Below are 25,805 nucleotides of genomic sequence, written 5' to 3'. Positions count from 1 at the left end.
TGGCAACGCCTGCTCAGTATTGCCTTGTTTGTCGTATTTAAATCCCTCTGTTACAGCAGGCTATGCCCTCCAAGCTTGAAATACGCTTTGTTTCACCTTTTCACACAAAAAAGAAACAGTGTCGCAACCTGAAAAGGCGTGGAAGAATGCCAAGACTACTGTATTTTCTGGTCCTGTGAAATAAATTATATATCTATGCGTTACAAATAAAATCATATATTTAAAGAAAGTTTGCAGCACGTGACCAATTGCCCAGATGACCTGTCTCGTACTGCGGTGACATATTTATTTTATTTACAATTAATGGAGGAACTACAAAAGTTACCTAATGAAGATGCAATAGCATGGCACGAGAGGAACTGGTCATTCTTTCCTGTGCCAATATGTACCCATAACTCCTGGAGCTCCGGCAATTGTGATATACATGCAACTGCGAGAACAACAACATCAGTATCCACTGTGCGTAGCATAATTTTTGTGTGCGTGTCTTCTTCCTGTACGAGGGCAACTGGTCACGTGCTGCAAACTTCCTTTAAATATATGATTTTATTTGTAACGCATAGATGTATAATTTATTTTACAGGACCAGAAAGGACAGAAGTCTTGCCATTCTTCCACGCCTTTTCAGGTTGCGACACTATTTCTTTTTTGTGTGGAAAGGGGACAAAAAGCGTATTTCAAGCTTGGAGCGCATATCCTGCTGTAACGAAGGGATTTAAATTTGGCAAACAAGGCAATATTGAGCAGGCATTGCCAATATTGGAAAAATTTGTTATTGTCTTATATGACAAGTAAGACTTACAATATTAAGTCTGAACAAATTTGAATTACGCGAGGTGTCAACCCTAGACTTATTTTAACACTATGCATTTTGTTACTGATTTCAGATCAGGTACAAGTACGAGTGTAAATGAGTGCCGAAGAAATCTCCAGTTAGAGAATCTGCCTCCAACGGAAGATGCGCTAAGTAAACATTATTCTCCGTGCAGTATACCAAGGAGGTTATGTTTGGGGACATATTATAGCCCCTCAGCAACAGGTTATTGGGAGCCCATATGGACAAGCCTACCTGCGGCGGCTGTTGCTTGTTTAGAGCTTATTCGTTGCCGCTGCAAAACAAAATGCACAGGGAGGTGCAACTGCGTTAAAAAAAAACTAAAATGCACTGACATATTTATGTGCATATATATCTTATTTCAACCCGCATTTTTTGTCAAACATCTATGTTAATTTTATCACATCCATACTAATATTTTAAATGCGAAAGTGTGTCTTTCTGTCTGTCTGTTACCTCTTCACGCTTAAACCGCTGAACCGATTTACTTGAAATTCGGTGTAGAGATAGTTTGAGTCTCGGGGAAGGACATAGGATAGTTTTTATCTCAGAACTCACCCCTTAAGGGGGTGATAAGGGGGGTGGAAGTTTATATGGGGAATCAATAAAAAGGAGATTGGATAAAAGTCGCGGGCAAGAACTAGTATTATATATGCGAAAGTGTGTCTGTCTGTCTGTCTGTCTATCTGTTACCTCTTCAGGCTTAAACCGCTGGACCGATTTAGTTGAAATTTGATATAGAGATAGTTTGAGTCCCGGGTGGTTTTTATATCAGAAATTATCCTTTAAGGGGGTGAAAAGGGAGGTGGAAGTTTGTATGGGAAATCGATAAAAAGCATATTGGATAAAAAATAAGCTACCCAAATTACTAACTCCACGCAGACGAAGTCGCGGGCAAAAGCTAGTTAATAGTAAAGTTTTCCCAGTCTTTATTTATATATTTGTATATATATCACGTCCAAAAGTAATTTATTAATGTAATCTACGAACAGAAGAATAACAACTCATCAGAAATCATCTAAACATACTTAAAAATCCTAAAAGCTGCATACCGCTCTTACAACGCAGGTACGCCGCGCGACACAAAACATTTTTTTAACAGAGTTATAAAAAAAAATGTTTGACAAGTTTACTATTTTATATAGAAGGATAACTGGGCTATTCACAGGTATTTTTTTTCTAGAGCAAATCGCCATAGTTTTAATTTTGTAGAGGATTTTCGAAAAAAAAAGTGTAAAGAAAATTTTTGAATTTTGAATTTCTCGTATTTTTTGTATGGGTGAGTGAAAATTTAGTCACAGAAATGAATTCTTCATCCTCGAATTATACGAAAAAGACACCAAACTTGATATATTTGCTAGATGTATGCAGATATAAAGCTTAGAGTGAGGCGCGCCGGAGCCACTTTTCCCCCCCCTCCCCTGCCCACCTGCTGGGGGGGGACCTCGTGGCAACCGGGCTAAATCAGCTCAGATCACCCCCAGAAACAACTGTTCTAAACGGTTTGCTTTGTCTCAAAAATGCAAGGTGGTGGACCTAAGATCTGCCACTAATAGATAAGCGCATAAATGCATGCACGATATGCACGCCGCATAATGCGACGATTAGGCATGCTTTGAAAGTAATGTAGGTCGACGAAACTGCAGGATTTCACATGCATTTATCTAGAATTTTTAGGCACACAAGATCTTAATTGCGACATGAGACCGCTCCGTTTTAGGAGCTCGCTATAGCTTCGCCTAATGAATGTGACTTTAGGCGAAATTGGCATTCATGTTCTGCCCAATTTGCCGAAAGTCTACATAATTCCATAGTTGAGATTCAAACGGTAGGTACAGCAAAATAAATTAGCATTAAATCGTATTGTGTTATTGATTTCATCCTTATCGAGATGATTAAAAATAAGAAAAATTGTGAAGCAATGAAAAGTTGTTTCCATAACATTGATGCCTAGAGGTGTTATAATTGCCCTTGCGTGAAACCGATTCATGTAAAAATCGAAGCAAACACCGCAAAATTTCATAATGAGTCAATACCTGAAAGGATTAGCCATGGTAGCGTAAAAAGGTCCTAATACGTATGTTTCGGAAAACTTCAGATGTATGCGGAACGCCAGTAGATGAGATTTCCAGTGTCTTCCCTCTTCCTTGGCATAAAGGATATTCAATACGTAACAAATGTGCGAGGAACCTGACAAGCAAACGTGGTATGATTTGATTAACCAGAGAGAACTGTGGGAGGGCCAGGAGGCGCCTCTAGCGTGTAAACAGTTCTCATTCTTGTGGGAAGATGTTATTGTGTGCGCTAATTTCACTTAAGCGTGTTTTTCATTAAGAAAACGTCAGATTGCGACAAACTGCGGAATGATTAACCAGGCAGACCCTCGTTCCCACACAGGTTCCCCTAGCTCGTAAACGGGTCTCATGGGCCAATGTTATCATTGCGCGCTAATTCCACGTAGTGACGTGCCATGTTTGTGCGGGGCTTAATAAAGTACGGACGGAGTTTGCATAAGGCTGTCTTGGAGGAGTTAATGACTGCTAGAAGTTTAGAGACATTAAACACATGTGGGGAAAACTTATCACTTTGAATTTATGAGTTTATTGGGTAAACAAAGTGTATTGTAATCTAGCCCTAGTGACTGTATGTTGAATTGTCTCATAATTTATTTGTATAAAAAGTAAGTATTCCGTAAGTCAATTGTGAGATATATGAAAGTAATTGGTTGGTTGGATTAGTAAACACTGTGGTCTGTGGCAATGTAGTGCAAAGCATTTACGATGAACATAGCCTAATTGTTATATTTTTTATACTACGTCGGTGGCAAAGCCTTTCAAATTACCGATCATTTCATGCCTTAGAAATATGTCACAGTCGCCTACCCTAAATAAATACCTTTCTGTAGTCAAAAACTTCAAACCTTTTTGTCACACAAAGTTAGATTGCTGTGGGTAACATGTTGCTTTTATCCAAAAGTTGCCGCGCCGCCGTGGGCGTGCGACTTTTCCATTCACGTAGGTGGGTAGCGTGTTACAAGTGAATTTGTACTAAAGTTGTGCCGCAGGGAAGTTAGTTATAGGTTAGTTCGGGGCTGATGATACTTTAAACTTTGCGGGAAACTAGTTGTGGGAACCAAAATTTATAGCTATAAGCCCTTGTAGCAAGAATATTGGTCAATAAATATGTGAAGATTATGAGATAGAAGGATTCGTTATGGCTTTACTTACGTCCGGAATCCACGAGGTGTGTCAAAGGTTGAACAATACAATTTATTGAGGTGTCAGCAACGTTGCGATATGGACATAATTCTTCCTCAATACTCGATTGATTAGTCAGACTACCAGACGAACAGAGAAAAAGAAATGTACAAATGTACCGTTATACGGCAACGAAAACAGAGAGCGTGAATATTTTTACTATTTAACAGGGCTGTATAGCATAATTTGTACTTTATACAATGCTGTCAGAAGCATTCACGGGCCGTTAGCCCAGACATATTCATAACTTGACGTTGTATCGCAGTGTAAATGTGGAAACCGGTACTGTAACTTCACATCAAACTTCTAAGGACGGCTGGTAATAGGTATCGTATGTGGTACTCCGCACTTGTTGATTGGAACGGTAATAATACAGTATGACACTTGAAATGAAATATTGTATCATCACTAGTTCTTCGAATGGAACTTTATATATAGTAATTACTTCAGATTGTTGGAAATGATAGGGTGACTAGGGTGAGATTAAGTCTGCAGTTCAAGTTCAATATCACGCTTAATTAAACCCAACCACTTGATTTGTATTCAAGGCCGGTTGCACCAACAACAATTGACTGACTGAACAACTTAATTTCAACAATAACATATTTAAGCAAACTTAATTACGATCACGTATTGGTGGAACCAGCCCTTATTCAATCTACTGTTTACGATGCATGTATGGTGATAATACTGAATATTTGCATATTATAGCCCCGTGAAATAATTACGTAGATGCACGGAGTTAGGGTGCTTTACCGTTTCGCCGCCGGAACCGTCGGAAAATTCCAGATAATTTTATCTAGCGGCTCGTGGAACATCAAATATTTAATCGGCAGACGTGATTCGTGAATTTGCAATTTGAGCGACGAATATTGGAGAATTTTTGGCGAGTCTAAAATCACTTGATCATGTTGAGAATTAAAACGCCGCCGTGCAAACATGAAAACTTTTCTGATTTAGCGCTGTAGGAAATATCACTAGCCTTCGGATATCGATGTTTAATCTTATACAATACTAGTAGTCCCAGATATTAACTTTTAGGGCCACTTGCACGATCCCACTTACCCGGGGTTAAGTGGTTAAACCGTTAACCCTGTGTAAAATTGTACTGGTAACCATGGTTACTCAAGGTTTAACCGGTTAACCCCGGGTTAGTGAAATGGTGCAAGTGGGCCTTATGTTGATAATATTTGGTGAATTGCCTTCAAACGTGCGTTTCGGTTTGTCTGTTGCTTGGCCCCTTTTAGTCAGTAGTACCAAAAAGTTTCTTCTTTGTAAAGAATACAGGAAACGCTTAGGCTTGATGATATTTGGTAAAGTTCAACAAGCTCGCCTTTCCTCGAGTGACCCTTTTACGAAGGTAGAACATTAATATACTAGTCACAAAGCTTTGTCCTTGTGTAAAGCTCTGCTCGTTAGCGGAGAGCTTTTTTGCGATTTGGATTTGCCTTGAGTAGACATTTTAGGTCAATTGCTGCATTTTGATCTTTCAGTGAAAGCTTTTACCTGTAACCAAGTAAATTTATAAATTCTAGACTTAATAGTTGCAAAATGTGGGTTAATAGTTGGAGCAATTTGCGGAAACTATTTTAAGAACAGGCTTACATTACGGGTGGTGTTTACTATGCTATGGTGCATAGGAATGAACAAAGCACCGTGGTATAAATGAATGATTTTTTATTTATCTTACCAAGAGGCACCTTCAACTGGTTCTCTCTAAGGCCACTCTACCTATACTATAATATGGGCTTACAGAAAGACACTACGCTAGACTTATTCCCTTGTCAACCGATAAATCGTAATACTGAAGAACACTTACACAAATCAAATTTAAAATTTAGTCAATTGTGTTTGCCGCTATTTAAAGTTTATATTTTAAACGATATGAGTAAATGAATATAAATCCACGACTAGACTGGATTTATCTCAAAAAACCTCTTTCTTCTCTAAAAACACCTCATCCCCATTCATTATTCTTACACACTTTGTCATAACAATGAAGGATAGTATGTAAATGAGCTGCCCCCAATTTTCTTTGTCGCAGAGTTCAGAAACGTAAAAAGACGTCTATAACTCAGACGGTAGAAGATATCAAGAAACCTTTACCGCGGGGATTTAACTGAATAATTAAGGAAACCTAGGAACATGTAGAATTGTACACTAACAACGTAATATAATTAGCGAATCGAGAGGATTTTTGTGTAAAAAAAAACTCTTCTTGGGTCAGTGTGATCTAACATATCAAGTGTTAACTTTGTTTTGAGAGATGCGGTTATTGATCAGTGTTGTTTTCGCTTCATTCATATGGTCAGACAGATTCGTGTCAGATAGAAAGGTGGGCTAACTAGTTACTATACGACCCCAATACATTACACATTATACATCGACCAAAGATAGATATAACTCCGTAATAGATGGATACAGTCTAAGGAAAAAACGTGCCTCGAAAATCAAGAAAATTTGATTCTCGTTCAGAGGGCGCTGCGTTCAGTTTTGGCATACAGTCGTATAGATGGCGTTGACGGTTTCGTTTGTTATTTAACAATTTTAACGCATATCAGTGAAAGAACATGGGTCAAAATCATAAAAATAATTAATGCAAATAAAAAAAATCATTTATCCATATTTAAATACATTCTATCGTATATTTTTGTAAATCTTCATTTTTAGTTTTAAAGTGTGTCGACAGATGGCAGTGAATTTACTGGGGTTACAAAATTTACTATGACAGTACCGCTCTAGTATTCTGGACTAAATATTTATGCAGGGACTATTTTGAGCCCTAGATGATCATGATTGTACGGTTATACTTGTGAGAGGAACTAAAACTCTACATTGTTATTATGCGTGTTTATATTATTTGCAAGTACAGTCCCTAAAGTACAGTACAGACCAGCTAAAAATAACTTCAATGTGTACTTAGACACCTTTTTTGTAACGTTTCTTTCGTGATAGCAAACAACTAAAACCATGCACGGGATACGGTCAATTAACACCTATCTTTATCTCAAAACCAACAGTAAACTGTTCATCGGAAACCACAAATATAGCCCCATCAAACAGTATTAGGTACACCCATTTGTAGTCCACAATAAAAACCTTACGTAATGACAACGATCATTGTATTTTCCAAACGCATGTTCCATTTTCGAAAACTCACGCGCCGTTTCCACAGTAGAAGTATTGTAACCAGTATTTTGATTCTGTAATGAGGGCTATCGTTTTTTTGCCCACCAGTTGGCGCCTCTGTTGATGGTGGTCCAAAAGACTATAGAACAGCTGTCAGTCATTGAAGTGACAAATGACATTTGACATTTCGAACTATGGAAAAGACCTCCATCTACACTAGCGCCCCTAGCGGCGAATTCATACGCGATAGCCCTCATTGCACGCAAAACCAGCCTGAGGCACCTTGTGAGTAGGTTGTAGCAAAGATAGATATAACTCCGTAATAGATGGATACAGTCTAAGGAAAAAACGTGCCTCGAAAATCAAGAAAATTTGATTCTCGTTCAGAGGGCGCTGCGTTCAGTTTTGGCATACAGTCGTATAGATGGCGTTGACGGTTTCGTTTGTTATTTAACAATTTTAACGCATATCAGTGAAAGAACATGGGTCAAAATCATAAAAATAATTAATGCAAATAAAAAAAATCATTTATCCATATTTAAATACATTCTATCGTATTTTTATAAATCTTCATTTTTAGTTTTAAAGTGTGTCGACAGATGGCAGTGAATTTACTGGGGTTACAAAATTTACTATGACAGTACCGCTCTAGTATAAGTTACTCTATGCATCGACTCAAGTACTTATTTACAAACAACAACGTCGTATGTCACGTATTGAGGAATAAATACCAATACTCAGAAACTCGATTATCTGTAACCTGTATAAATCCTCTTTATGTATGTGCTATTTTTTCGTACCCATACAAGGCGGTGCCAAGTTTTTAACAGCACCGTGCATTCAACCTAAATCTATTAATTCTCGGCCTGAGCTCAATCCAATCCAGTTTCAAAGGAGCCTGTGTCTAGGCGTCTAGACTGGCAATTGGCTAAAAAACGATACGGCTGTATCCTTCTGTTGTATTTCTATTTTCTCTCAGGTATTCAGTTACAGTTGGCTTGTTGCAGACAGAAAACGATATGCATTCAAATACCGCTTTGTAGGAGAACATTCGCTCTGAATACATTTTTTAAACAACAAAATATGACGGTTATAATCCCATTAATACAAAACATATGGTTGGATTTCGAAAGCCCATAATACTGTCATAAACAACAGCTTACACCTTAACATTGTTTACAATATGCGATCCTATAAAAAAGGTAAAGAAGTTTTATGCCATGCAACATCATAAAACCCAGGAAGCTTTTATTTCCACTATGGCTCTTGGCACTGAATCCAATACTGTCTATTTGACAAGATGGAGCGCCGAAATGTTTGACTCAAATCAATGCAATTACTACAAAGTGGTGAGGATAAAAATAGTTTATGCACTGAATTGTTTATGTTTCTGGGCGTTCGCTGCCGGGATAACCCACATTGTTTTGTTTAGTGATGATCGGGCGCTTATGTTACGGTAGCATGTTTCATTTTACTGAGTATCGATAGCTTATTTGTTAAATTGACCTTTCTTTATTATTTAGAGACAGCTGTACTATATTAGACCTACCGCATACGGCGACCTTTAATCATTCAATGTTAAGAAGGTCTTAGGTGAACGATAGATAAAGCTTGCCTTTTAATCTCTTATAGTATTCGAAGGGTATTATTCGGCAACCTTGGTTCTGACTTGGTATGGGGGAACGAAAGAATGACACAAATTTATCAAATTAAGTAATCTGAACCAAACCTTTTGCGGGGTTTTAACTGTCATATTATTTTGATTTTGTTAGACCCTGTTGATAGTTTCAGACGATTGTGGGTATATAAAAGTTGGATGGAGTAGGTACCATAGTACCACCGGTAAAACACGTATTTGAAAAGCTCTTAGAAATTTCAATACCTGATTAACATGAGCTAACCCCTTTACAAATGTGCTTTATGTTATGTTACTTGTACTTAACCTTTCTCCAATACAAAAGCGACACTAAGTGATATTAGTACTTACGTCGTTACGATCGTTAGGTATCATAGGTACATGCTGCGGGCGATCATTATGTTAAAAGCCAGCAAGCCTGTCTTTCATGATTTGCATTAAAAGTGATTGATACCACAACCGGTATGTTGCTGAGGAAATATCTCAGCTGTACTTACCACACAAGAAATTTATGAATCATATTGTTTTATGCAACTAGACCTAATTGTCATTCTGCTGAGGGCGACCCTAAGTCACGACTTCGGCAGACATTAAACAGATTTATCGAGACACAGTCAATAACCTTTTCTGGTCATTCTCATTTGTTATAGGGAACAATGACGTCACAAAAACAACAGACAATAGACCAAAATATGAATTAATGGATTTGGGCCGCAACTTAGTCCGTGGAGTTCTCACTGTATCGCTTTTATTTCCAATGAACATAATCAACATTGAAATAGGGATATTTTCCCTGTTGATTATGTTCATTTAGAGATCAGTGTCAGAGAAAAGAGGCACCATGTAAAAGTGCTTTCGCATCTTAAAGCCATGTTGGTCAGGAGGAGAACAAAATGGAAATCACTCATTAATTGCATTCCATTCCATATCATACCAAACTAACTCTATGCAATATCATTGTCCACAGTTCAAATCAGCTTACTGAGCTGCCTCGAGAAATATGTCAAATGCCGCTGCAAGTTCTACTAGTGCCAGACAACCTCCTAACAACATTGCCAAAGGAAATCGGGAAGATGACGACCCTAGCGGAGTTGGTGGCGTCGAACAACAGGCTGACGCAAGTGCCGATGACGCTGGGCGACTGCGCTGGCTTGCGGGCGTTGGATCTTAGCAATAATCAACTAGGATTGTTACCTTTACGTGAGTTCTTAATTTATTGCAATCACTTTGCCCAGTTCCCATTGGACCTACCGTATCAATCACCATAATACCAGAACACCCTCTAACGACGTTTCCAAAAATTGGAAAGATGACTATGATCTCAAGGAATAACCAGCTAGCTACAATATCAATATACCTTCTTTTAGTGTAATCTTTAACCTTTTGGAAAACCTCATATAGAGTGCTTCCTAATGAACCTTTGTTCTTCCATACAAATAAACTATTGAACTCTTCTAATGAGTCTAATGACTAGTCTTTCTCAAAGAAAACATCTTTTCAACAAGATTCATAAAGACAATAAGGTACTCAAGATCTACTTTCAACGTTTCAGAGGTGACATACCTTCGACTGGAACACCTGGACGTCAGCTGCAACTGTATTTCCTCCCTGCCTCTGGAACTGCGCAACATGAGCACCCTAATCACGCTGAACCTGGACAATAACCCTCTTGTTTCCCCTCCTACAACGGTAAGTTTATTTTATTACTGAACCATGTATAAGACCGAGATTAAGAGTGATATTCAAACTCTAGCTAATTGTTTCGCTTATGTTGCATCGCTTTTACTAATCGAAGTTACACAAAAAAAGCGTTAGCAAATAAATGTATAAGCTGCTACCTCATTAGCCTATGCAGCATGAAATATGTTTACTCCCTACTTATTACTGCTTGTATAGTTACAAAGTTACAATAGACTCAAATTCCATTGATGACGAAAGAACTGTGGTAGATAGGCTAATTCAATTGCGCAAGTGTACTTGAAAACCTATCAAAATGCAAGAAATCTTAATGTTGACTCAAATAGGAAAAATATAAGTATTATCTCTTATTGTTGTGCATTTAAAAAAATCCGTCCTAATTTACAGGTGTGTATGCGCGGGCGCGTACACATATTCAAATACTTAGAAAACATGGCAAACAAGGACACCCCCGCACACCGCCGCGTCGAAGACACCCGTCGAACCGCCAAACATACCTCCTACCTTAACAGTCCGACAACAAACCAAATAACGTCAGGCAACGCCACGATAGACTGTCTCAGGCATAAGCCGAGACATGTCGTGGATAGCGGGTACAGCACTGATGGTATGGAAAAGAGATGGTCTAATGATGGTAAGTGGTATCTTGTTTATAACATGTTGTAGAGTAAAGCCATCTTTATTAAGACACCCGCCGAACCGCCAAACATACCTCATACCTTAGCAGTCCGACAACCGACCAAATAACGTCAGGCAACGCCACGATAGACTGTCTCAGGCATAAGCCGAGAGTGCCGAGACATGTCGTCGATAGCGGGTACAGCACTAATGGCATGGAGAAGCTATGATCTATTCATGGTAAGTGGTATCTTGTTTATGGTAACGTGTTGTAGAGTGAAGCCGTCTTATTTAGTTTACCTTTTAACTGCAGTAGACTGATATATAAGACATACAAAATCGCACCAAAATCGGGCTCATTTCGCCGCGGTCTGATAAATAAGACAAAACTTCGTGTAACTTCGTACCGCCGGCGACACGAGCACGCTCGATGAAAAATCCTATGGCGGTTGAAAGGTTAAGACAGTCGCTTAACCGCTAAACACACCTACCTTAACAGTCGGACAACCATTACTTCAGGAACGGTATAGTTGGGTAGGTAGGTGAGGTATTAGTCGTATTATGTTCTGGATTGTGGGTTTAACATTGTAGCGTAGATTGGTGGTCTAAGATCTAATGATGGTAAGCGCTATTATCTTATTTAAGTTCAATGAACCTAATGAGATGGAAAAACGTATCCATCTCACTTTTACTATTACCTATTACTGTCCGTTCGAGTATGATATTAAGGGCCAGTTGCACCACCCACACTGAACAGACTGATCAACATCACTCAACGGAGTACTATGAAAATTCCCATACAATAATATTTAGCGAACGCTTTAACAGTGGCTGACAGTTTGGTGCAACCGACCCATAATGTTGTAATTTAAAAATAAACCATAAAATCTCCGTGCGGCAAGTTTTCACACTCACTTTGGCCATTCCTTCGTCAGGCGGAGGCGAAGCTGGCGGAGGGTCCGGTCGTTCTACGCCCAGCACCCCATCCACCCTGTCTCCCGGCGCGGCGTTATCGCGGGCACAGTCACTGTCCAGCGAATCCCCTTTACCACAATTGACTCCGCTTCTCACCGGGTAAGTGTCTTGGATTAAACCTTCGAAGCTAGTTGATGTTGCTCTAAGTTCTGGGTAGTTTTGCTGTAGGTGGATAAATTGTTATGGCAGCTTTGATTATTCCATGCATGAAGATAACATTATTTTTGACTCCAGTACATACATACTGGAGTTACTTACGAATTTTGTTTGGGTGTTAGTATCTATATTGATCAGTCTTCAAAACAAGTTATTCTTATAGTGCAGGTTTTATCATTAGAACTAACTGTTAACTGGGTATAAAGTAATAATTCTTTTCATATACCGTTAATTTGATTTGAGAACATCTTCTCTTATTTAGAATTGTATATTTATATAAGTACATTATATTTATCGTGTATGTTTTTGTGAAAAACAACATAATCGTATTTAATATAAAAACAGAAGAAGGCATTTATTACCGAGTGAATTTAAAAAAATCCTTCATTTTAAATTTCTCTTGATTAATATTAAATATCTGTTATTATGCCTAGAAGATCATAAAATGACAAAAATTGATCCCGATTGGCGGGATAATGTTGGTGTAATCACATTATTGAGTGCCGCGACCAAGATATTTCTCAATTACTGTGGTCATGTCTGTTATTAACTGTAGTTCTAATGTATCTTTTAATTACAGAAGTTGTACTAACTTTATTTTATTAAATGTTTATCAGTTGTTTAGCTTACGTAGTGCTTATATTAACTTAGCGTATAGTTTTTAATTTGTATATTTTTTATTTCTCGTTGGCCGAACCAGAGGTAAACTTCAAACCTAGCTATCACCACCTTCACATCCTCTGTCTCACTCGCGCTCCTTTTTAATTTGTTTTTATTATTAACCCCGGTGTTGTCCCTTTCAGCCTCCGTATATCACCCGAAGGGAACATTTCCAATGGCGACGATAAGAGTAAATTAGCCCATCAGCAAACCTACAGGTACATTAATCATTTGCACACATTCACGCACTTAGATGCACACTTGGTGTTTAAAGAAAATGTTCATCTTATAGACAACCTTAATACTGGCCGATTATATATTATTTCTGCGTTATGTTTTCTCGTTGATAAAACAATAAATGTACAAGATTATGTTATAATCTTATAATATGAAAATACTTCGGGTAGTCTTGAAAAATATTCTTTAAATCCACGCAAAAGTGATTAATATATTATTGGCTAATATTTTACCCATAAATCCATTTTCATTTAAAGATGAACGTTTTCTTAATTTATATGGGAGTTTTATTGACACTCAGATGATTGACATGTTGCACTCTAACATCATTACTAACAAAACCACAGACTGAAAAGGGTTTATATTTATATGCATGCAATATGATAATATGTAATATGATAATACAGGAAAACCTTCTGACACGACTTAGAAGCTAAATTAACTTAAGAACGTCTGAGTTTCATTAAAACTTGGCATAACTTCTAAAATGTTGTATTAATTAAACATTTTACTAATTCCAGGCAATACAAAGAAGCTTTAAGACAACAACGCCAGCAAGACATCTACCGCCCACGCACCGACCAATCATCGCCCGACCTCGACTCCTCCCCCCACCAAAGTCCCGTCCACAACCCCCACTCTCCCGTCAACGGCCACAGTAATGTATCCCCCATATATCGTTCCACTAGCATATCACCAAATTCCTCCCAAGTGCCAAACTCACCCCTCCTACACTCAACACCTAGAAGATTCCAAAATCAAAATGGAAACTCGGAGAAAGAAGAGAATAAGCGGCCAGTACAGAAAGTTGTGCCTTCGAGGAATGTAAATAAGATATATTCTGCGGTGAACGGGAACGTGGAGTATGGGAGAACGAACGGACACGATACGTATACAAAACCTACATCGCCTACTAAGTCTCCGACGAATACTTTAGGTTATAATAGCATAGGTAGGTATTTTAACTCTACGGCTTCTGTTATTTATTATGTGTGTGATGATGATATGAACCCAAATACTTGTAGCTTCAACCATCTTGGAATATGGCCAATCTTGACGCAAATATGAGAACAATAGTATCTTCTATCTTACCTCACATTTTCAACTTCCTAGTTGTCTCTTTCCTTTATGTATACAAAGTCATGTAGCAGTGCAGGTATAATCCCTATTAGGGACTTATTTTTCTTCTTATTTTAGTCGTTTATTACCTACCAGTTGTTTATTTTATTTCAAGGATATCAGACTTAGGTCTGAAATTAATATCAGATTCATGTCATGGATGGGACATCTCATGCCTGTCTCGAATAGCCATTCGGCGAGTTAGGAAGTAAATAAAGTGTGACATGGGTCTAGAAATTACAATAATCGACTATGACACCGTTAATTTCAGGCACAAAATCAAACATCCCCCGACAAACCAACGGGGACCCAAAGCTACTTACAACGACGGTGTCATACCTCAAAGGCGCCGCGCCCAAGCCCGCCGGCAAGGTCCCGTGGAGTAAGGACGACAAACTCAGTTTTACCATGAAGAGAGAGTTCGATAAGCAGAAGGAGGAATCGGATCTGCTAGCGCAGTTGAGGACGGTGAGTTTAATTTTTATAAGTGACCCTTTTTTTGTCTCAAGTCTAATCTACTGGCGCAGTTAGTAGGACCGCGCTCGCTCATATCCCCGAGAGTAGTTGATAGTGTTGATAGTATGGGAATGTTGATATTCTTATGTGAAACTACTTACAACGACAGTGTTATACCTCAAAGGCGCTTCGCTGGAATCTGCAGGAAAAATTCCGTTGAGTAAAGATGACAAGCTGAGCTTTACCACGAAGAGGGAATTCGATAGGCAAAAGGAGGAGTCTGATCTGCTAGTGCAGTTGAGGACGGTGAGATTGCTTTTTATAAGTCACCATGTTTTTATCTCAAGCCTGTTTTTACTGGTGTAGTTAGTAAGACCTCGCTCACTCATATCATCGAGAGTAAAGTCATTGACCAGGCTGATGGTGGTATGGGAATATTGATATTTGTATGTGAAACTACTTACAACGACAGTGTTATACATCAAAGGCGCTGTGGCGAAGCTTGCAGGCAAGGTTCCGTGAAGTAAAGACGGCAAGCTCAGCTTTATCATAAAGAGAAAGTTCGATAAACAGAAGAAGTCAGATTTGCTAGCACAGTTCAGAACGGTGAGGTCGGTGTCTATTTTGCGTTGAGTACTTAACTAAATTTCATATTTAAAGTCTGATCTACAGCCGTGATCAATAGGATCTTATCTGGCTCATATTCTGAACTGGCTAACTTCGAACAGATATTTAGTTTAGTGATAAGTCACTAAACCTAACTGCTTGAGGACGGTATCGACATGTTCTAGTCATGGGCCATCATTCCACCATTGTTTTTTATTTTAAAGATTCAAAAGATTCAAAGAATTTATTTGCACAGAATACACCATCACCATCACTTAATTTATTTCTTTCAAGTAACTTGCATGCATTATTTTAAATTATTTTTAATTTAACCTTTTTATGTGTTAAATGTTGACACCTGGAACAATGGCCCATCCTATTTGCATTGATTGATCATAACATTCGCAACACAAAAGTATCATTTGAATCAATTGTCTGTGTAGCGTCTACTACATGATTGGTGTTCAGTTTATAAATCAAGTATTGTTAGCTGCCGTCCAAAGGTTAGTTGATCCGTTGATTGCTTTGACAGTTACATCAATGAGATCAACAAAGTACTAAAGTCTAGCTACAAGTCAATCTTTACAGCTGTGCGGTTACAGTCAATGAAGAACTCTGTGCACTACATGCGCAGATGCTTTTTGAATGACTAAATAGTATCTGCATTAGCCAAGAGAAACATCGCACGATTATTTCAATTAAAACATCTCATCTAGTCAAAACATCACAGACTGCCTAAAATAATGTGTAAATTACGTAAATTCTAACTACAATGTCGTGCGCAGATAATAAGGAATGCAAAACCGAATTTTAAATATATGGAAAAATCGGTTAATAGCCGAATATTCACCGAATTTTCATACAAATAAAAACCGGTTTTGCATTCCCTAGCAGATAACCAGGTGGCATCGGGGTAAGCCTTTGAAAGCATGTGCAAAAACGATCAAGATTGAGATGCACGATTTTCGGATTCAGAAGATTCTGAGATCTGATCTATTCGTGAGAATCTTATTTACGGGAGCTTATTCTGTCCTTTGGATTTGTTTGCCTTTAGCACTGTTTTAATGTAACCGGTTGTAGACGTATAAATGTTTTGTTGCTTACTGTATTGATTGTACCTATGTTAATTGTTACAGATAATCGAAAGCCGGTTAAAGATGAGCTTACCGGAGCAGCTAGCGCCGGTGTTGGCCGACGGCGTGGTCCTGTGCCACCTCGCCAACCACGTGCGGCCGCGCTCCGTGGCCTCCGTACACGTGCCCTCTCCTGCACAGGTCATTCTTGTTTTATACATTTCATAATGAAGTTTAATTAATTGAAAAATACTATTTTATAATAGTGTTTTGTAATAAAATAAATTAAATTATTTTTTTAAAATAATTTAATATGTTCTGATACTTTTGTATTAGAACAAATTAAATTATTTTTAGAAAATAGTATTAGAACAAATTAAATTAATTTTAGAAAATATTTTAATTTATTTTATTTCAAGTAAAATCACTACTATATAAATTGTAAACTGAAATCAATGTCATATACTAAGAAAAGGTGACCAAGGCCTACAGTGCCCAACCTGCGTCCTCTGCTATCGCGGCAGCGACAGCGGCATAGGTCGAATTTTTCCAAGTATTTATATGCATTTCTTATGGTCTTATTTCTTGATAGCAGATGACGCTGGTTCGATTCCAGCCTTGTTCACTTTTTCTTAGAAATTGAAAAATCTTTACTGGCTCGTACCTTAAAACTTATATACATATTATAAAAATTATATCTTAAAACTAAAAACTACAAAACACGTTGTAGCTGCGATGCAACGCAACCCCGCAGTCAGGGAGCCGACCAAGAAACCACCGGAACTTGACACCCTTCGGCCAAAACTCCTCCTTGGTGAACATCTATAGACGTTCAGTCGGAACGCTCACCACGAAATAAATAAAATTGGCATTATATCGATTCATATTGTGGATCAGAAAGTGGCGATGGTTAATGCCGTGTCTGTAGCGATTTTGTTCGGGCTTTTTGGGCAAGGCTCTCTAGGTCTACCACTTATCTCAGGCCGTTGGCAGTGGTTCGACCAGTCCATAGCTAAAACTTCTTACTGACCGCCTCAGTTAAACGATAAACTTATAGCCTCACCAACCACGTGCTTTCGGGCTCCGTATCTTCTATATACGTAGCGTCTCCTCGAAAAGTAAATGTTAACATAGTAATTTAACTATACACTTTGTAAACAGAAATAATTTACTAAACGACCTTTTTTTTCTTTCTCAGCCCAAATTAACAATGGCGAGATGCAGGCGGAATGTCGACAACTTCTTGGAAGCCTGCCGGAGGATTGGGGTAGAAGAAGTGAGTATTGAATGAATTTACATACACTTACATACGTACATGGTAAACTTTCCTATTGGCCACATATAAGGCTGCGCGGCCTGACTTTCTAAACTCCAACACTAAACCAAAATGAGCCATTCGGATAGTTCGCCATAAATGTATTTGCTTTAGCTATTTTAGTTATTAATATTGTGAAAATAGTATCATGAAAACAGCAGTTTCTCTAGATCAGTGGTTCCTAACCTTTTCAGTACTGTCACCCCACTAGGGAACTTGATTTTACCCCTCCTCCATAATCATTAATATTATCTCTTATAGGTAGATAGGTCTTTGTTATCTTTGTTGTCAGCTTATCAACCCTGTAAATTGCCGCTGTTAGGAACCGCTGCTCTAGATGTTGTTAGAGTTACGCCCATATAATTTGTATGTGTTGTTGGGGCCTAAAAATTATTTAGAACGTTAATTTAGTCCTTTTAGCGTTTGACTTTGGCGCTCCATCATTGATGGTAGTTAATTTTATTGGTTGACATTTTCAATTTCATTATATATAAAAAAATTAGAAAACATAGTTTTTATCGTGTGACGCTTCGCGGTTTTAACATTAACCCACCGGCCGTGTATTCGAGTGTTACAGGGTTGTTTATCCTTTCGCGAGCAAGATAACAAACAAACAAACATTGCATAACTAAGAGACGGGTGGCGTGTGTTGCAGGAAAACATCTGCTCGCCCGAAGACATTCTGGGCCCGGAGCGAGAGCGGGACGGCACCATCGTACCTCTCGCTCGTACTGTATGCGCCCTCCTCTCACACGCCACGCCGCGAAAGGATAACCAATCAGAACACTACCATTACGACCAATCGCAGGAGGAATACGAGTATTACCGAAGCGATGTCGCGAACTCCATTGAAGTGAACTATTATCAAAGAACCGTGGGCAGGTACGCTGAAGACAGAGTAGTGAGCAGTTTCAACACGTTTACTGAATATCAGAGCCAAAACTACACCATCGACGAAGCTGACGAATATCAAAACTATGAGAACAACAACACAGACGCACACTATTCACCAGTCTACGATGGCGTAAGGAACAGAGGACCTTACTACCACAAGAATAGAGTTCAATTCGTCACGCCATTCTTCAAAGGAGACGGTCTTCTGAAATCGGATAACTTCGACATATACGACACGGATGAAGTAGATTTCCCGATAGAATTAAGTCCGGAGGATGTAGAGAGATACGACAGGGGTAAAATGAATTTAGATATACAGAACAATTTGAACAGGGATCTGACCATAGAGACTGAAGCTATGAAGAAGGAGAGGCTGTTTTTCACTTGTCTATGCCTTGGCGCGTTTTTCGTGTCCGCCATCTTGCTATTTTTCTATCCTTTATAATTTGATGCAGTAAAATTTTAATCTGGGTATGTACTGGTGGTAAAGTAAGGACGCTAAACACGAAAAACTTTGTACATTGACCCGCCATTTTTTATCTCTATCGCACGTAATTATACATATAGTTTGTCAAGGGACTGTCTCTTTTCGGGCGTAGACAGAGAGTCATACTGTCTTTGTCTTGCACTGGTGCCGGCGCCCAGAAGAAGGGGATGAGTGTAGTTTTTTTTTGTTCTTATTTACTGACAAGATTTGCTTGACCAACGATATATGGGACCCATTGCTTTAAAGCAATACAAAAGTCAGAAATGATAGTCAAAGTCCGACAGTCGTACTTCACCCCCCAATCGCTCCTAACAACAATAAGTGAACGTGACGTCAAGGTCACTGAGAGCTCATCTTGAATGTATGGAAATTAAGTAAAATTGCGATTTTGTCGGTGAAATATTGCGTTTATGCATATAGTTGCTACCTTTTTTTTGGATAAAATGCAAGAAATCGAATGTTATCTTTACTTTATTCCTTTTAGGAAGTTTAAATTTTGAAAGTTTTAGATCCAGTATTTTTTTTATTATCATTTTCATATATTATTTTTATATCCACATTATTGTGATAAATTACTCATTTGCGATCTATTTTACTAGATTTTGTTATAAAATTAAACATGTGTCATCATCCCTATTATGGTATTATGCGCGTGCGATAGCGATAGGAAATGGCGGGTCGATTTACGAAATTTTCGTACTTATAGCGTCCTTACTTTAGGTAGATGTTAATAAATGTTAGATGATGGAAAGTATTAAGATTTGTGATTGTATATGGGGCAAAATAGATTGTTAATCGTTAGGCAAATGTATGGCTTTTAGGCTTGGCAATATTACTAGTTAGATAGTACCGTTTCAAAGATATATTGCAATGAAAGCAATATTTTGAAGTGTATTAGGTGTTTGTTTTAACTTTAAACTGTAACTTGGAGCGGATAGCAGCTGTAATTATATTTAAATCTTTAAACGAAATTTATACTTTAATATTGTATTGTAATATGGTGCGGGTGTTGCACCAAACATTTAAAACATGGCATAAAGATTTTCTCGGCTTTTTGTGTATTTCAAATGAATTTCAATGTACTTCTGAGACTCATATCTGATATCTTTGAAATGTTAGAAGTGGTCCAGTGATTGACAAGTAGGTTATGAACCTGCTGAATGTATTGTTATAGGTTAGCAATCGATTTAGGCATCAGTACATGCCTAGGTATATTAAAAATGCCTTATCTGACACTGTGATTTGATTTCCATTGAATGAGGCTGGATTTGAAAGAGGCTGAAGGAATTTTCACTGTATTAAGGAATTTCTACACCTACAGGGGGGAACAACTTTTGATGTATTTTTTTGTATTAAAAATTCCAATTTTATGTATTCATTCCGCTGAAAAGGCATTTATTATCTTTGCACTGATTAGGTTTAATTTTGATTGGTTGTTTTTTTTATTGGTGTGTTTTTTTTAAATCTCGAATGTAATGGGATATTTTTTAAGGTGTTCTGGTAACGATTTAAGTTAATGTATACTTATTATATAAAACTATGTTTTGCTAATATGTGTATTGTATATCAAGAAACGTATTAAATTTCTAAGTTAGTAAGCTAACACTACGAAGAATATTTAGCGTAAGATTTAAAATTTCTTCGACTAATAGAATAGGGAATATTACGCAAAACTTTGCGTAGAGGGCGCTACTAGCACAAACTAAGGGCCTACCGCGACACACGAAAATCGAAATTAAGTTATCTGCCTCTCTATCACTCATGCATATTCGAGCGATAGAGAGGCAAATAGCGAAATTTACGAAATTTCGATTTTCGCGTTTTGCGGTAGACTCTGTAAACAAACCGCCTTGATGCATCAATATTCATAGTCACAATGAAAACTTATAAGGCATTGTAATCATGGTATTCTATGTATAAGTTAATCTATGATTTACAATATGTGCTAGTGTTGCACTCTGGCGGCAGAATATTGCATTAATAACCCCTATTCGACCTTTCATTCTCTTTGGTAATAAAATGTTAGAATCCTCTATCTAATGTTAGCAATTCACTTCATCGCTGGTTTTCCCGTAGTATGGCTACGTCACTTTCGTATGCCATATTAGTAAGGGATGCAACACCAATATTTGGACAAATACGGCGATGTGCGTTGCAGATATAAAACGTTAAAGTAGGGACGCTAACCACGAATAATTTCATACATTGACCCGCCTAATCTTATCTCTATCGTACGCGCGTAAATATATAGCTGTCCCGCGCATGTTCCTGGTAGTCAATGCCACTGTGCGACCGGGACTGCAACATAATTTATGCGCGTGCGATAGAGATAGAATCATGCAGGTTAATGTATGAAATTATTCGTAATTAGCGTCCTTATTTAAGTTTGAATGAATATAATTGACTAGTCCAAAAGTCAACATTGACTTTACATTTTCGTTGCCATTATACCTCTTCGTCATTATTTCAGCGTATCTGAGTTTGTTGTGTCTGATTTTGTCTTTGTTCCACGGATCTCACTTGTTTGTTTATTGACAGAGCTTAATTGCTTAGTTTATTGGCAGAGTTTATTAATAGATTTAGTTTTTTTTTTCATACACCTACTTCCGGTCCTGTCTGTAGGTATCTGTTGAAGTGAGATGGTATTACCTTTATATCCCTTTCTTACTCTAGCAGCTGTTGCAGGATTGCAAGCAGGATCGTGAGTACTAGGTTTAATAATAATGCAATTTAGGCGTAGTCAGATTGTTACAACATAAGTACGATTTGCACTATAATGGCGCGTACAGATCGAACAAACGAACGCTTGCTATCTCGTTCTAACACATAGCTGCTACGTTGCTGTCATTAACCATTCGTTTGTTTAATGTGGACTCGCCAGTAAATTAATATAACGCCACACCACTGTAATTACTTAACACTTAGGATAGAATCTCAGACCCTGGTTAAGTCATAATCAATGTTACAAGCTTCAAGCATACAATCGGGGACATTACCAGTGAACCACGTTAAGGGCAAACATCGTTTAAACGTCTTCCATACGGTCAGATAATATCATAAAAGTGATGACCAATAGCATGGCGCTTAAAAATGTAGGTGTTAAAAAAAAGGTAGGTAAAGTTTATTGCTGTTCATTGTCTTTGTGACGGCCGGCATTTGCAAACTAAAATAAGAAGTCCAAAATGCATCCTAATTGGTTATCTTTATGGGGAGGCGAAGCTTAGCCTAAACAACAACTAATAAACTGTCCTTACTACCTTTGTTTGTCTCATTACCAGTTTTTAACATATTCATTATTAACATTCAGGTTATCTTTATGGGAGGCGGAGTTTAGCTCGCTCGTAAGGATAAAGGTAAAAAAAAATCTGAACTGGTTCACCGGGAATATCCCCGATTGTACCTTTTATTTCCACTCGAAATAAGTTTTTGTCTTAATCTTCTCATGAACCTAATCTAACTTCCATTAGATAGAATTATTAATAGAAATTGTGTGAGATGAACTTTCTTTAATGCAATAATCCGTTCTGTGTGTCGTTATTGTCTAGAGAAGGTTTAATTAAAAAAAATACATATTAGCAAATTATGTTCATTTCAAATAGTGTATTTTATAATAAATCGCCAGGGTCTACAACGCTGACAAACATGGCGTAATCTTCCACCAAAATATATGCTAAAAATAATCCTAAAAGTACAATGATAAAAACCTCATTTTGATGGTAAATGTGGTGCAAAATGAATAATAAAGTAAATCGTTGAAGGAATAAGATATAAGATAGCTTAGGTGTTTATTGAATCTTAATATTTCTTATATAATAAGAATTGTATGCCTTAATCGAAACTTCATATCGTTATTGTATTAACAATGCAAGGAAGTAAAATTAGTGCTATAATATTTATAGGATGTTTTGGGTTATAGACACAGCGGCAAAATTTTTATACAAAAAAGTTCAATAAAATTAGTTGTATAAAAATTTTGCTTAAAAAAAGCTACTTAAATAATTAATGTATGAGCAGTTTATGAATATCTGCAAAAATAGCTTTATACGCCTAGTTAGAAGGTTCAGTACAACTTGGTCTATTGCCAATTTGTTTATTTTGCGTGAGCTTAAAGAAAGCTGTGTCTATAAAAGGCGCCATTCATTTATTACGTAAGACAATTTTTGCCAGTTTTTTACCCCCCCCCCCCCCCCCCTCCCTCTCTAAATCGTCTGACGTAATAAATGAGTGGCGCCTAACCAAAAATTGCCTTACGACGAAAGTGGCAGGCCGCTCGAAATCGCCTTTTCATACAATCGTAGTCGATTTTTTAGTTATTATAAGTCGCTCCCAACTCTTATAATAATTTAAAAATCTAAAAAAGTCAAATGAAGGCCATAGCTCAGATATTTTGATATTAATATATCAAATTGTTAAAAGCTATTTTCCATATGGCCAATATCCAGCGTGGACAATGGGGACTCGACTACCTTTGTATGAAGAAGCGGCCGTGCACTATTCTCTTATCTTAATATTAGCGCGTAGACATTTGTACTGTAACCTGAGGCTTTCCATTGCAATAATTGGATAATTATAAGTAAAATAAAAGACATTTTATAACAATTTTGGATTATATAAATTTAACTAATATTCCTAAACTTAGCCAACCGATGAACGGATGCCAACAAACAGTATAGATTTTTATATATATTTTTATCGTCATTATGGAGTTGTTTTAATGAGATTAATAAGTTGCACTTTGTACGGTTTTAAAGATACTAAGACTAATATACTTTATCATGTTACATAAAAAATACCATTGAGTATCTAATTTAATGTAAGGATACAAGATATATACAGTGGTACTACGTAAACGAAATTAATAACTAGCTTAAATCTAAAATAGGCCCTTGAGGCATTGTACCAAGGATGCTGGCGGCATTTCCCCGCTGTATCGCAAAATTGAGTATCTTAAAAACCAGATTTCAAAATGAATTTGTTATAATTTTCGTGGCTACTTAACTAACATAAACGTGCTTAAATATATGTTTAACCCCACCAAAGATAATCTTGAAAAGATATATGTTTTTCTTCTTTAAAAAACCTACTATCAGTTTTCATTGGATTCTTATGTACCACTTAGCTTAGCGTTCCTACTTAGCTTTTTATGTAACATGACCTAAAATATTCAATTTAAATGCATTCCAAAGATAATTATATAAAAGACTGGATTTTTGCACTTATCCATGCCATTTCCAACTTCTTTACTAATTTAATATACATATGTAATGTATTTCTATCGTATCTTATTTCTGGTCAACTATCTATGTGTGGTAGCTTTTGTTGTTTGTGCTTTTTGAACTTATTTTGAGCTTTAACATCAAGTACAATGGTATATTAAGGATGTAAGTTAGGTATATTAATATATAATTTATAGCTTGCATAGCATATATTTATTAGCTTGTGGTGCTTGGGTACTTATTTGTGTAGTTTATATTGAACTGGATTTAATATTTGAATTTGTCATACAAAAAAATATGTAAAGCAAATCTTTGAAATCATTCTGTGCAATATTAGTTATTGGTTTGCCGGCTTAGTCAGAATACGAACAAATATATTGATTTAAGATAATATTTTAACTCCAACTACAGAGTTAAAAGATAAGCAGAGCTACGGACGCAAAAGACAAAACTGTGATTTCATAACACGTAGATTTCGTCGAGTTAACGCGCGCCACGCACACATTCACAACTCGAGGGCGAGTGGTGAGTGGCTCAAACTCGATCTCGAAGTATGTGTGCGTGCGAAATCGGCTTGACATGAAGTCACAGTTTTGTACTAAGCGACTAACCTCTGTCTTGCTCCAACTTGTATAAATTGTATAATACTTGACTTTTACTTCAAAGGCAGCTTACATACATAATTAAACGATTAAATCCAGTTTGTCTTTGTATTCCATTATAAATAATTATGATCATTAGAAATGATAATTTGTTAAATGATTTTCGTATTTTTTCTCACGTCCAGTATTACTTTTTCTACTTAACGTAATAATATATTTGGTGTTTTCCTGTTTTTCGATTTTTGTATGCATTTAAATAAACATAGATTTAGCTTTGGACAAGTGTTTGTATTTTATTACATTAAAGGTAGACATCCACAGGGCCGCATCGCACGCATCGGACGTATCGCACGCAACGGATTTGAATATTCTTTGTATAGGAAGTCCCACAAGTGCGTCCACTGATCAGTTCTGTTGCGTGCGATGTATCCGATGCGTGCGTTGCGGCCCTGTGGACTGCTACCTTTATGCGTGTTTTTATAAGTATTTGGGCTATAACTATTATTGCTATATTAAATTGTTTATGCCACGTTCTTTTTGTACTTACAAGTTTTTCTCATAAATAAAGATTAAATTACTTATTGGCCATGCTGTTTTATTTATAACGCTACAGCTACACCCAGGGGAAGAACGAAAGATGGTTTTATCCACGTGATAAAATAACTGTCACTTTTTAACACCGCGGGATAGAAAGTGACGGATACCGTTTTATCACGCTGTCACGCAGACAAGAACGATATATCCGTGCTGAAGGATTTATTTTTATCATCATGTTTCAATGGTATAGTGCAAACAAGGTTAGACTTAGACAAGTTGTATGTACATATGATTTCATG

At 37.3% G+C, this 25,805-nt stretch overlaps 2 protein-coding genes across 4 annotated transcripts in view; both read left to right on the top strand.

The window, feature by feature from the left end:
* LOC134741007 (homeobox protein aristaless-like) overlaps nucleotides 1-25,805 on the top strand; it is a 509,271-nt gene that overhangs the window by 270,258 nt on the left and 213,208 nt on the right. The gene's annotated exons all lie outside the window — the stretch shown is intronic.
* The window catches only part of LOC134740529 (leucine-rich repeat and calponin homology domain-containing protein), a 74,570-nt gene that overhangs the window by 41,599 nt on the left and 7,166 nt on the right, over nucleotides 1-25,805 (top strand). Inside the window, exons 3-12 of one of the 3 annotated variants that reach the window (XM_063673037.1) lie at nucleotides 9,825-10,057; nucleotides 10,410-10,546; nucleotides 10,943-11,189; nucleotides 12,109-12,247; nucleotides 13,108-13,182; nucleotides 13,723-14,153; nucleotides 14,592-14,788; nucleotides 16,519-16,656; nucleotides 17,654-17,731; nucleotides 18,426-25,555. In XM_063673037.1, the coding sequence (XP_063529107.1) occupies nucleotides 9,825-10,057; nucleotides 10,410-10,546; nucleotides 10,943-11,189; nucleotides 12,109-12,247; nucleotides 13,108-13,182; nucleotides 13,723-14,153; nucleotides 14,592-14,788; nucleotides 16,519-16,656; nucleotides 17,654-17,731; nucleotides 18,426-19,109 (2,359 nt within the window). In that variant the 3' untranslated portion in view covers nucleotides 19,110-25,555. Of the gene's footprint in view, nucleotides 1-9,824; nucleotides 10,058-10,409; nucleotides 10,547-10,942; nucleotides 11,190-12,108; nucleotides 12,248-13,107; nucleotides 13,183-13,722; nucleotides 14,154-14,591; nucleotides 14,789-16,518; nucleotides 16,657-17,653; nucleotides 17,732-18,425; nucleotides 25,556-25,805 lie in introns of those variants that run through there. The other 2 variants (XM_063673039.1, XM_063673038.1) reach the window with 2 other exon arrangements.

Source organism: Cydia strobilella, chromosome 4 (genome assembly GCF_947568885.1).
Source record: "Cydia strobilella chromosome 4, ilCydStro3.1, whole genome shotgun sequence".
Lineage (NCBI taxonomy): Eukaryota > Metazoa > Arthropoda > Insecta > Lepidoptera > Tortricidae > Cydia > Cydia strobilella.
Note: the sequence above shows the minus strand (reverse complement) of the source record. Positions and strands in the feature narration are given on the sequence as shown.